Source organism: Cetorhinus maximus, unplaced genomic scaffold, assembly GCF_964194155.1.
Source record: "Cetorhinus maximus unplaced genomic scaffold, sCetMax3.hap1.1 HAP1_SCAFFOLD_125, whole genome shotgun sequence".
Taxonomy (NCBI): Eukaryota; Metazoa; Chordata; class Chondrichthyes; order Lamniformes; family Cetorhinidae; genus Cetorhinus; species Cetorhinus maximus.
The window spans coordinates 944,412-958,492 of NW_027596127.1; the positions used below are offsets into that span (position 1 = coordinate 944,412).

The following is a 14,081-nucleotide window of genomic DNA, read 5'->3' on the forward strand; positions in this document are numbered from 1 at the left end:
CAGAATTGTACTCGAACGCAATATGTAACCTCATGACCCAGCATATCCCCCACTCTACCATTACCATCAAGCCAGGGGATCAACCCTGGTTCAATGAAGAGTGCAGGAGGGCATGCCAGGAGCAGCACCAGATATACCTAAAAATGAGGTATCAACCTGGTGAAGCTATAACACAGGACTACTTGCGTGTCAAACAGTATAAGCAGCAAGTGATGGACATAGCTAAGTGATCTGTCAACCAACGGATCAGATCTAAGCTCTGCAGTCCTGTCATATCCAGTCGTGAATGGGGGTGGACAATTAAACAACTCACTGGAGGAGGAGGCTCCACAAATATCCCCATCCTCAGTGATGGAGGAGCCCAGCACATCAGTGCAAAAGATAAGGCTGAAGCATTCGCAACAATCTTCAGCCAGAAGTGCCGAGTGGATGATCCATCTCAGCCTCCTCTGGAGGTCCCCAGCATCACAGATGCCAGTCTTCAGCCAATTCAATTCACTCCACGTGATATCAAGAAACGGCTGAAGGCACTGGATACTGCAAAGTCTATGGGCCCTGACAATATTCCTGCAATAGTACTGAAGACTTGTGCTCCAGAACTTGCCGTGCCCCTAGCCAAGCTGTTCCAGTACAGCTACAACACTGGCATCTACCCGGCTATGTGGAAAATTGCCCAGGTATGTCCTGTGCACAAAAAGCAGGACAAATCCAACCCAGCCAATTACCGCCCCATCAGTCTACTCTCCATCATCAGTAGAGTAATGGAAGGGGTCATCAACAGGGCTATCAAGCGGCACTTGCTTAGCAATAACCTGCTCACTGATGCCCAGTTTGGGTTCTGCCAGGGCCACTCAGCTCCTGACCTCATTACAGCCTTGATTCAAACATGGACAAAAGAGCTGAACTCCCGAGGTGATGTGAGAGTGACTGCCCTTGACATCAAGGCAGCATTTGACTGAGTGTGGCATCAAGAAGCCCTAGCAAAACTGGAGTCAATGGGAATCAGGAGGAAAACTCTCTGCTGGTTGGAGTCATACCGAGCACAAAGGAAGATGGTCGTGGTTGTTGGAGGTCAGTCATCTCAGCTCCAGGACATCACTGCAGGAGTTCCTCAGGGTAGTGTCCTCGGCCCAAAAATCTTCAGCTCCTTCATCAATGACCTTCCTTCCATCATAAGGTCAGAAGTGGGGATGTTCGCTGATGATTGCACAATGTTCAGCACCATTCGTGACTCCTCAGATACTGAAGCAGCCCATGTCCAAATGCAGCAAGACCTAACAATATCCAGGCTTGGGCTGACAAGTGGCAAGTATCACAGAATCACAGTGCAGAAGAGGCCCTTCGGCCCATCAAGTCTGCACCGACACATGAGAAACACCTGACCTACCTACCTAATCCCATTTACCACCACTTGGCCCACAGCCTTGAATGTTATGACGTGCCGAGTGCTCATCCAGGTACTTTTTAAAGGATGTGAGGCAACTCGCCTCCACCACCCTCCCAGGCAGCGTATTCCAGACCGTCACCACCCTCTGGGTAAAAAAAAGTTTTTCCTCACATCCCCCTAAACCTCCTGCCCCTCACCTTGAACTTATGTCCCCTTGTGACTGACCCTTCAACTAAGGGGAACAGCTGCTCCCTATCCACCCTGTCCATGCCCCTCATAATCTTGTACACCTCGATCAGGTCGCCCCTCAGTCTTCTCTGCTCCAACAAAAACAACCCAAGTCTATCCAACCTCTCTTCATAACTTAAATGTTTCATCCCAGGCAACACCCTGGTGAATCTCCTCTGCACCCCCTCCAGTGCAATCACATCCTTCCTATAATGTGGCGACCAGAACTGCACACAGTACTCCAGCTGTGGCCTCACCAAGGTTCTATACAACTCCAACATGACCTCCCTACTTTTGTAATCTATGCCTCGATTGATAAAGGCAAGTGTCCCATATGCCTTTTTCACCACCCCACTAACATGCCCCTCTGCCTTCAGAGATCTATGGACACACACGCCAAGGTCCCTTTGATCCTCAGAACTTCCTAGTGCCATGCCGTTCATTGAATACTTCCTTATCAAATTACTCCTTCCAAAGTGTATCACCTCACACTTTTCAGGGTTAAATTCCATCTGCCACTTATCCGCCCATTCGACCATCCCGTCTATATCTTCCTGTAGCCCAAGACACTCAACCTCACTGTTAACCACCCGGCCAATCTTTGTGTCATCCGCAAACTTACTAATCCTACCACCCACATAGTCATCTATGTCGTTTATATAAATGACAAATAATAGGGGACCCAGCACAGATCCCTGTGGTACGCCACTGGACACTGGCTTCCAGTCACTAAAGCATCCTTCTGTCATCACCCTCTGCCTCCTACAACTAAGCCAATTTTGAATCCACCTTATCAAATCACCCGGTATCCCATGTGCATTTGCCTTCTTTATAAGTCTCCCATGTGGGACCTTGTCAAAGGCTTTGCTGAAATCCATATAAACTACATCAACTGCACTACCCTCATCTACACACCTGGTCACCTCCTCAAAAAATTCAATCAAATTTGTTAGGCATGACCTCCCTCTGACAAAGCCATGCTGACTATCCCTGATCAAACCTTGCCTCTCCAAGTGGAGATAGATACTCTCCTTCAGAATTTTCTCCAATAGTTTCCCTACCACTGACGTGAGACTCACTGGCCTACAGTTCCCTGGCTTATCTCTACAACCCTTCTTAAATAGCGGAACCACATTAGCTGTTCTCCAGTCCTCTGGCACCTCCCCTGTGGCCAGAGAGGAATGAAAAATTTGGGTCAGAGCCCCTGCGATCTCCTCCCTTGCCTCCCTCAGCAGCCTGGGACACAAATCATCGGGAGCTGGAGATTTGTCCACTTTTAAGCCTGCCAACACCTTCAATACCTTGTCACTCCCCATATCAATTTGCTTAAGAACCTCACAGTCTCTCTCCCTGAGTTCGATACCTTCATCCTCATTCTCTTGGGTGAGGACGGATGTGAAGTATTCATTTAACACTCTAGCGATGTCCTCTGGCTCCACCCATAGATTGTCCCCTTGGTCCCTAATGGGCCCTACTCTTTCCCTGGTTATCCTCTTCCCATTGATATACTTATAGAATATCTTGGGATTTTCCCTACTTTTACCAGCCAGAGCTTTCTCATATCCCCTCTTTGCTCTCCTAATTGCTTTCTTAAGCTCCACCCTGCACTTTCTGTACTCCACTAATGCCTCTGCTGATTTGCTTCCCTTGTACCTGCTAAAAGCCTCTCTTTTCCTTCTCATTGTAACCTGAATATCTCTGGTCATCCATGGTTCTCTGAGCTTGTTACTCCTTCCTATCACCCTAGAGGGAACATGTTGAGCCTGATGTCACCGCGTGTCAGGTTACGTGTCGGCGAGTGGGCCCCACCCCCGGCTAGGAAAATCCTGCCTCTGGGAATTCTCCGGACCGTGCACACCGACACACAAACAAATATCTCTCCCAAAGATTCTGCAAATGGATAGAGACAGGTTGAGTGAGTGGGTAGAAATTTGCCAGCTGGAGTATAATGTGGGAAAATGTGAACGTGTTCACTTTGTCAGGAAGAATAGAAAAGCAGAATATTATTTAAATGGGGAGAGGTTGCAGAACTCTGAGGTACAGAGGGATCTGGGTGTCCTAGTACATGGGCCTGAATTTTCTGCTGTAGTGTAAAATGATGCGAGATGCCTGGCGAGTGTTCCGATGTCATCGCGCACTCCTGTGGCATCTTGCTTGGTGGGCACATGTAGGGGTTGGCAGTGCGCCCGCCGAGAATTAAGGGGCCGATTAAGGTCCTTAATGAATGAATTGATTTGAGTTTCTCTCTGCCCGTGCAAAGGTTGGGATGGTGGGCGGGTGAAGAGCCCAAGAGGACTTTGGGCTTTTGTGGAAACTGTGGGTGGGATGAGGTTTCAACCTGTGATTAAAATAAAAACTTTTTATTCTCCTATTTAACATGTCCCTGTTCATGTCACAGACTCATGAGGGGACATGTTTTCATTTTGTTAAAAGTCTTTATTTTTATGATCAAAATCTTCATCTCGGAGGCAGCTGTGTGCGTCAGGGAGAATTTACTGTGCGCTTTCCCCTGTACATTGTGTAAACTTCAGTCCTGGCCTCTCCTCCCACACCCACCCCAGCAGCACTGAGCACCTCAGCGTGAGATTCACTGTCTGCCCGTTAATTGACCCATGAAATAATGTCAGGGAGCGATTGTGGGCAGCGGCTAATTTCCCAGCCACCTCCTGTCCCACCCTCATGTCCAAGCGATTAGGAAGGCAAATGGAATATTGGTGTTTATTGCGAGGAGAATGTTTTTTCATTCATTTACAGGATGTGGGCTTCTCTGGCTGGGCCAGCATTTATTGCCCATCCCTAGTTGCCCTTGAGAAGGTGGTGGTGAGCTGCCTTCTTGAACCGCTGCAGTCCATGTGGTGTAGGTACACCCACAGTGCTGTTAGGGAGGGAGTTCCAGGATTTTGACCCAGTGACAGTGAAGGAACGGTGATATATTTCCAAGTCAGGATGGTGAGTGACTTGGAGGGGAACTTCCAGGTGGTGGTGTTCCCAACTGCTGCCCTTGTCCTTCTAGATGGTAGTGGTCATGTGTTTGGAAGGTGCTGTTGAAGGAGGGTGTGAGAGAGAGAGAGAGACAGAGACAGAGAGGTGATGACCCTTGTGCTGGCAGAGAGTGAGATTTTTTAATTCTTTCATGGGATGTGATCACTGCCCATCCCTTGCCACTCAGGGCAGTTAGAATCACATGTAGGCCAGACCGGGTAGGATGGAAGATTTCCTTCCCTAAAGGGCATTAGTGAACCAGATGGGGTTTTACAACAATCGACACGTTGTGCCTGTGTGTATATCTGTGTGCGTTTCTGTGTGCCTGTGTGTATATCTGTGTGTGTGCATGCATGCCTGTTTCTGTGTGTGTATCTGTGTATGTATGTGTGTGTGTATCTGTGTGCGTGTGCGCATATTTCTGTGTGTGTGTTTCTGTGTGTGTATGTGTGTGCGTGTGTCTATGCGTATGTGTCTGAGAGTGTGTGTGCATGCGTGTATGTCTGTGTGTGTGGATGTGTCTGTGTGTGTATGTGTGCACGTGTGTCTATGTGTATGTGTCTGAGTGTGTGTGTGCGTGCGTGTATGTCTGTGTGTGTGGATGTGTCTGTGTGTGTATGTGTGCACGTGTGTCTATGCGTATGTGAGAGTGTGTGTGCATGCGTGTATGTCTGTGTGTGAGAGACTTAATTGGATTAAAGGCAGCTAGTCTCAAGGCTTTGATGTAAACATGGGGAAAGTTTAGAATGTAAGGTATAAAAGGACATTTGCATTTTTTAATAAATCAGACTAGATTGCTTTCAACGTCCTGTAACTAACTAGCCAGGTGAAGTTTAGTGAATGTTTATTTTTCCCAAAGATTACTGGTAAAACTATGAGAGGGTTTCATTAACAGAGAGGTAAAGTCCAAAGACACAAAGAAACAATGGGAATTTACATTCAAAGGGGAAAATATGTATAAAGGAGTGAAGTTTGTGTGTAAGTAGACATTTTCTAAGATCTTGCAAGTGTGAAAAGCCTCCCACATTTATGCCTCAAAGAACTGAGGATAAGAAAACGCATTTTGAATTCGATGGTTCAGGGTTTTGTGTGTCACTTTGCCTGGGCCTTTTAAAATCCATGGGCAGGATTTTTCAGTCAGTGTGCACTGTTAGGGTTAGGGATCAGATTAATTAGGGGATTTGGAAGTTATCATAGTCGTAATTTGTAGATCTATGTATGTATTTAAAATCATTTCTTCTATTAATAAATGTTTAATCTAGTTTTGCAAAAACCTATAAGACTTGGTGATCTAATTACCACTGATATCAAGGCACGCATCTCGAAATTTATACAAACCGCAAAACAAGTTGTGGCAGTTGCTGCAAGTTTCCCTTTGGGATTTGAACAACTCAGCATTTACCATCAGCCGTGCCATTACACTTTTCACCCACCTTCAATCAGTTGTATGGGGAGGATTGTGACAAACATGAGTGTGCCATACATCTTCATAATCTCTTGGGCAGGCTTCATAACTCAATTCTTCAAATCACTTAGCAGAACAACCAGGGAGCATCATCCACAAAACTAGGGTCTGTGCAATTCTGGAGAGATGATTCCTGTCTTGGTCAGATCCACATCACCTTATCCACCTAAAGCTTTGGAAAGAAAGGCACAAATTGGAGCAGAAGCCAGTAATCCCCCTGATCCCCAAATCCCCTGATCCCCAAATCCCCCTGATCCCCAAATCCCCTGATCCCCAAATCCCCTGATCCCCAAATCCCCCTGATCCCCAAATCCCCTGATCCCCAAATCCTCTGATCCCCAAATCCCCTGATCCCCAAATCCTCTGATCCCCAAATCCTCTGATCCCCAAATCCCCTGATCCCCAAATCCCCCTGATCCCCAAATCCCCTGATCCCCCCCGACCCCACCCTGATCCCCCCCCGACCCCACCCGATGTCAGCACGCCCCCTGAAGGACAATATGCTTCAGAAGACGAGGACACAGGCACAGGGACACACAGGCACAGGGACACATAGGCACAGGGACACACAGGCACAGGGACACATAGGCACAGGGACACACAGGCCCAGGGACACACAGGCACAGGGACACATAGGCACAGGGACACACAGGCCCAGGGACAAACACAGGCCCAGGGACACACAGGCACAGGGACACATAGGCACAGGGACACACAGGCACAGGGACACATAGGCACAGGGACATACACAGGCCCAGGGACACACAGGCACAGGGACACATAGGCACAGGGACACACAGGCCCAGGGACAAACACAGGCCCAGGGACACACAGGCACAGGGACACATAGGCACAGGGACACACAGGCCCAGGGACACACAGGCTCAGGGACACACACAGGCACAGGGACACACACAGGCTCAGGGACACACAGGGGAATTTTCTATGCCGCTGGTGTCTGGTGTCTGGTGTCTGGTGTCTGGTGTCTGGTGTCTGGTGTCTGGTGTCTGGTGTCTGGTGTCTGGTGTGCTGTGAGCAGACAACACGTTGAAAGGTTCAAAAATCGGTTTCATAGCATCGGGAACCTCGTTGTTATAGATCTGGATATTATTGTAAGGCCAGCCCGCCAGGATCATCCCCCTCCCCACTGGACTGTCTACACACAGCGGTGTGATTGCTCACCAACGTGTTTCACAACAGTGTGTATGAGGTGTGCACTTGGCGGGCTGCACTTGGAGGGGGAAGCGGGAGGTGAGTGCACAGGAAGGTAGCGCAGTGCTAACCAGGGTCGCCTGGTGGGGCTCAAAGCTGAGGCCCTGCACATTCAGGCGAGGGTACAGGCAAGTCAATTCTTCCTGGCCGGGTAACAGTGCGGTGCTGAGGCGAGGGCTGCCCTGCGGTGGGGGTGAGTTGGGGGGTATAAGGGCTGCCCTATGGTGGGTGTGAGTTGGGGGGGGTACAAGCACATGTGGGGTGGAGGGGGTGGGTGAGGGAAGCGTTGGGGAAACGTGTATAAAGTGACCGCTTTCCTGCAGCTGAGACAGTTCAGGCGCAGCCCCGTTGATTTGGTTGGAGTCGGGAATCTAGCTTCTCTGCCACTCACGCAATGCAGAGGCATTAATGTGTCACCCAGTTCCCCAGAGCTTTTCACCCCTCGCGCACAGACTGTAAATGAGAGTTTTAGTGAACTGCAGAACAGTCGGACAACTGGGCACGTTGTACAATCTCCTGGCTAAATCTGGCCATGGGGCAGTCACTGGTGGAGACACTCACAGCCCCTGTGCAATGTCACCATCCCGGTTTGGACCAATCTCCCCCATGGCTCAAGCTGACGGTGCAGCCTTGCAGTGCGGGTTAGGAGAATGCCTGTGCCTGAGCTGAGAGCACAGCATGCAGTCCAATGGGCAAAGCTGCTGCCAATCGGTCAAGTGGGGTGGAGGTGGGAGGGGTATCGGGCAGCCATGCAGCTCACTAAACGCTGGCCACCCGAGGGTTCCGGCACTCTCCGGGAAGCGTTAAGGCCTTCAGGCTTAACCAGGACAGGCTAACTCTCTCTTTCATACAGCAGGAGGACCATGTCAGGATCATGGATCCTGGTGACCGAGCCATGTGCCTGATGGCCGACAGAGAATGTAGGAGACGGAGGAGAGAGTGACTGAGGCTCCTGGCTGCAGAGGCAGGAGCAGCAGCCTCCTGGAGAAGGGGCAGGAGGAGCTCCTGCACACACTGCCCAGGAGTGACAGGGAGCCGTGGCTGGTCAGTGCCTAGCGATACCCAGGGTCTATAGACACTGCCTGCCATTCCTGCAGGTGACTGAGAACCAGTGTTGCTGACGACTGCACAGTCCAGGGACCTGGTGACTCACATCTGCCACTTACTGCAGGACTTGGTGCCAAGGGGACATGGAGGGCATCCACTGCCAGTGGCTGGGAAAGTGACTGCGGTGCTCAATTTCTACGCCAGTGGCTCCTTTCAGGGCTCCACAGGCGACCCCTGTGGGATTTCACAATCTGTCACCCACAAATGTATCCATGAGGTCACAGATACATCTTCTCCATGGTCACAACTTTGTGCATTTCGCCCGGGACTGGGACAGCCAGGATGCAAGGGCCATTGGATTCGCCCTGATCTGGGGATTCCCACAGGTACAGGGTGTGATTGACTGCACTCATGTGGTGCTCAGGTCTCCATCGCTGCACTCGGTGACTTCATCAACTGCAAGGGCTTCACTCCCTGAGCTGGTGTGCGACCTCCACAAACACATCCTGCAGGTCTGCGCACGGTTTCCAGGGGGTGTGCACGACACCTACATCCTGACTCACTCTCAGATCCCTGACGTCTTCCAGAGTCCACAGAGACTACAGGGTTGGCTCCTTGGGGACAAGGGCTACCATAGAACCATAGAACACTACAGCACAGAAAACAGGCCATTCGGCCCTTCTAGTCTGTGCCAAAATATTATTCTGCTAGTCCCATTGACCTGCACCTAGTCCATAACCCTCCAGACCTCTCCCATCCATGTATCTATCTAATTTATTCTTAAAATCCCACAGAGGCCGTGGCTGATGACACCCGTGAGGTGGCCTCAGACTGCTGCAGAGCGACGCTATAATGAGGCTCATGCAGCAGCTTGCAACTTGGTGGAGCAGATCATCGCGATGCTGAAGAAGCGGTTCCAGTGCCTGGACCGGTCTGGTGCAGCCCTAAAATACAGTCTGCAGAGGGTGTCACGCATCATTGTCGTCTACTGCACCCTTTACAACCTGGCGCTGCAACGGGGAGACGAGCTGGCTGAGGAGGAGATGAGGGAGCTGGAGGTCTCCTTAGTTAAGGAGGGCATTGGCAGGGATGAGCGTGAGGTGGTGACGATGATGGGGATGAGGCTCTCACACTGGCTAGAGGAGGCAGGCGTGCTCAGGAGGCCCTCATAGCTGCCAGATTTGGGGAGGATGATGACGACATGCAGTGTGGTGTCCCTGTAGATCCTCACATTGCAGTTGTGAACAGTCTGGCTTATCTCAGCGCCAATACCCTCAGTGAGAATGCTCCTGTCATAGAGACACAGCGGAGGCCCTAATAGTCGCTCGGTCGCAGGAGGATGATGACAACATACAGTGAGGACACTCCATAGATCTTCACATAGTCTCTGAGAATGTCTGACTCCTGTCTGGCCGAGGGCAGCTTGCTCGTGCTCCATGATCAGGGCCATCTCAGAGACGCAGCCATGAGAATTTAGACACATCTGATGCTGTTTCTGCCTTCAGCACCTCAGCCTTTCAGGAGCTGGTGCACAGCATCACTGGTCACAGATGCTGGTGAGATGGGGGCCAGCCCCACCTTAAAGGTGCTGAGAGCACAGAGAGAATGAGGGAACTCTGTGGCACCTGCCCACGCCATTCTGGCAGCAATGACCAGCACCATCGAGGTGCAGGCATCAGTAATGTGTCCAGGGAGTGTGAGGCTGGACCATCACTGTGGTCTGAAGGCTGCACAGACACAGGGAAGAGGCCCTGGACTGAGACACCTGCCTTTATCTTGTGCAGAAAGGTTTCACATCTGAGTGACACAAACACTGCTCATCAGAACAAGGAGTCACAGGCAGGGAGACATTCTTGGGAGTTTATTGACAATAGTGAACAGTCTGTACAAGTGATTAACACCCGTGCCCAGACTGTGCAACTACTTTTACCCAACTGTCCTAACCCTGCCGCTATGTCTCGGTGCTGCCCTGACATCTGCAGCAGGGGTGGAGACAGCCTGTGCGATGGTCGGCCCTGTTTGCTTCAGATGCCTTTGGCCTGGGTCCTCTGGAGAGCCGAGGCTTAGGAGGCCCCGGCTTGACCACTTCATCAGAGAGCAGGTGGACTCACTCCTCCCACTCGCGTGCTACTCTGCTGAGGGCTTCCAACAGCTTTGCATGATCTTCCCCACCTTCTGTGACTGTCCAGGATGAGTTGGGAGGCCGAATCCAGGGGCTCATCATCTGACTGGGAACTCACAGATGCCTCTTCCCCAGCAGCTCTCCGAGCGCCGGGACCTTCTCCTGCTGCGGACACGTGTCTGTGCAGTGACCACCAGATTGTGACCCCGAGCCTGCTCTAGATCGAGGTCCCACTGAGGTGTGTGACCCTGCGCTGGTGGAGGGTGTGGGGCTGTGACTGGTCTCCCAGGCTGCTTATTTCCAGCTCTTCACTGGGGGAGGTGTCCTCTTGTCTGGAGGTGAGGATGTGGATGGAGTGAGGGACTGGCTGGCTGAGGGTGTCGGTCACTTGGCAGAGCTCCCAGTGAACCAAAGTAGAGATAATGAGTACATGTCAGCAGAATCAAAAGCAGGAGAGAGAGAGACTCACAGTCGCATTGAGAGAGGGATGATGTGGTGCAGGATCCTCACGTGGGTGTTCACTGCTGACCTCACCGTCACCGCAGGCAGGGTCCACGTTCTCACCAGTCAGCGCGATGGCCTACTCCTCAAAGTGAGTGAGGGGCCTAATATGGGCCACTCCACCCCCGGTCTGGGACCCCTCCCTGCTGAAGGTTTATTGAACGCCTGAGCTGAAGGTGGAGTGGGCCCTGAGCACAATTTCACACTGGCTGGCCAATTAGCAGCCCGTGTGAAGCGTGTGATGGGTCTCCCAGGCTGAGTGAAAGGCTGAGTCCTGTCAGGGTGAGGGCGAGGGGAGTGAGTGCTGGAGTCTGAGTGTGCGGGGGAGTGAGGAATGAACACTCCCTAAAGGCACTGAAAATGAAAAATAGATATTTTACAAATAATATAAACATACACGCACACAATAAACACGCACACACAGATAAGTGACACGTTATAAACACGCACACACAGATAAGTGACACGTTATAAACACGCACACACAGATAAGTGACATGTTATAAACACGCACACACAGATAAGTGACATGTTATAAACACACACACACAGATAAGTGACATGTTATAAACACGCACACACAGATAAGTGACACGTTATAAACACACACACACAGATAAGTGACACGTTATAAACACACACACACAGATAAGTGACATGTTATAAACACGCACACACAGATAAGTGACACGTTATAAACACACACACACAGATAAGTGACATGTTATAAACACACACACACAGATAAGTGACACGTTATAAACACACACACACAGATAAGTGACACGTTATAAACACACACACACAGATAAGTGACATGTTATAAACACGCACACACAGATAAGTGACACGTTATAAACACACACACACAGATAAGTGACACGTTATAAACACACACACACAGATGACAGAATCACAGAATTTTAACAGCACAGAAGGAGGCCATTCAGCCCATCGTGTCTGCACCGGGTCTCCAACTGAGCATTATGACCTAGTGCCATTGCCCTGCCTTTTCCCTGTATCCCTGCACATTGTTTCTATTCAAATAACCATCTAATGCCCTCTTGAATACCTCAATTGAACCTGCCTCCACCACACCTCCAGGCAGTGCATTCCAGACCCAAACCACTCGCTGTGTGAAAAAGTTTTTTCTCACGTCACACTTGCTTCTTTTGCAAATCACTTTAAACCTGTGCCCTCTTGTTCTTGATCCTTTTACGAGTGGGAACAGCTTCTCCCTATCTACACTGTCCAACCCCCTCATGATTTTGAACATCTCTATCAAATCTCCTCTCAGCCTTCTTCTCTCCAAGGAGAACAGTCCCAATCTCTCCAATCTTTCCTCATAGCTGTGGTTTCTCATCCCTGGAACCATTCTTGTAAACCTCTTCTGCACTCTCTCCAATGTGTTCACATCCCTCCTATAATATGGCGCCCAGAACTGTACACAATGCTCCAGCTGAGGTCTAACCACTGTCTTTTATAAGTTCATCATAACCTCCCTGCTCTTGTACTCTATACCACACAAGTGCCAGGCAATGACCATCTCCAACAAGAGAGAATCTAACCATCGCCCCTTGACGTTCAATGGCATCACCATCACTGAATTCCCCATTGACCAGAAACTGAACTGGACTAGCCATATAAATATTGTGGCGACAAGTGCAGGTCAGAGGCTAGGAATCCTGTGATAAGTAACTCACCTCCTGACTCCCCAAAGCCTGTCCACCATCTACAAGGCACAAGTCAGGAGTGTGATGGAATACTCTCCACTTGCCTGGATGAGTGCAGCTCCCACAACACTCAAGAAGCTGGACACCATCCAGGACAAAGCAGCCGCTTGATCGGCACCACATCCACAAACATTCACTCCCTCCACCACCGATGCACAGTGACAGCAGTGTGTGTACCATCTACAAGATACACTGCAGGAATTCACCAAGGCTCCTTCGACAGCACCTTCCAAACCCATGACCACTACTATCTAGAAGTACAAAGGCAGCAGATAGATGGGAACACCACCACCTGGAAGTTCCCCTCCAAGTCACTCACCATCCTGACTTAGAAATATATCACCGTTCCTTCACTGTCGCTGGGTCAAAATCCTGGAACTCCCTCCCTAACAGCACTGTGGGTGTACCTACACCACATGGACTGCAGCGGTTCAAGAAGGCAGCTCACCACCACCTTCTCAAGGGCAACTAGGGATGGGCAATAAATGCTGGCCCAGCCAGTGACACCCACATTCTGTGAATGAATAAAAAAAATACCCCTGGGGAACTCCACTACAAACCTTCCTCCAGCCTGAAAAATACCCATTGACCATTACTCTGTTTCCTGTCTCTTGGCCAATTTTGTATCCATGTTGCTACTGTCCCTTTTATTCCATGAGCAATAACTTTTCTCACAAGCCTGTTGTGTGGCTCTGTATCAAATGCCTTTTGAAAGTCCATGTACACCACATAACAGCATTACCCTCATCCACCTTTTCTGTTACCTCTTCACAAAACTCCAGCAAGTTACACTTGCCTTTCTCAATCGAGGCACAGATTACAAAAGTAGTGAGGTCATGTTGGAGTTGTATAGAACCTTGGTGAGGCCACAGCTGGAGTACTGTGTGCAGTTCTGGTCGCCACATTATAGGAAGGATGTGATTGCACTGGACGGGGTGCAGAGGAGATTCACCAGGATGTTGCCTGGGATGAAACATTTAAGTTATGAATAGAGGTTGGATAGACTTGGGTTGTTTTCATTGGAGCAGAGAAGACTGAGGGGGCGACCTGATCGAGGTGTACAAGATTATGAGGGGCATGGACAGGGTGGATAGGGAGCAGCTGTTCCCCTTAGTTGAAGGGTCAGTCACAAGGGGGCATAAGTTCAAGGTGAGGGGCAGGAGATTTAGGGGGGGATGTGAGGAAAAATTTTTACCCAGAGGGTAAATGGGGTTCCTCACGTGTCGGTGCAGACTCGATGGGCTGAAGGGCCTCTTCTGCACTGTGTGATTCTGTTAGTTAAACACAATTTCCCCTTAGAAATCCATGCTGGCTCTTCATTATCTACCCATATTTTTACATGTAATTCTATCCCGAATAATTGTTTCTAGAATCTTGCCCACCACTGAAGTTAAACTGACGGGT

General features: G+C 50.0%; 1 protein-coding gene across 1 annotated transcript in view; it reads right to left on the bottom strand.

Moving 5' to 3' along the window:
• LOC144672861 (galectin-3-binding protein-like) overlaps positions 1–7,198 on the bottom strand; it is a 67,643-nt gene extending 60,445 nt beyond the window's left edge. The window contains exon 1 of the mRNA XM_078534845.1: positions 7,012–7,198. Coding sequence (XP_078390971.1) covers positions 7,012–7,198 — 187 coding nt within the window. The remainder of the gene's footprint in view (positions 1–7,011) is intronic.
• Between the last annotated feature and the right edge of the window lie 6,883 nt (positions 7,199–14,081).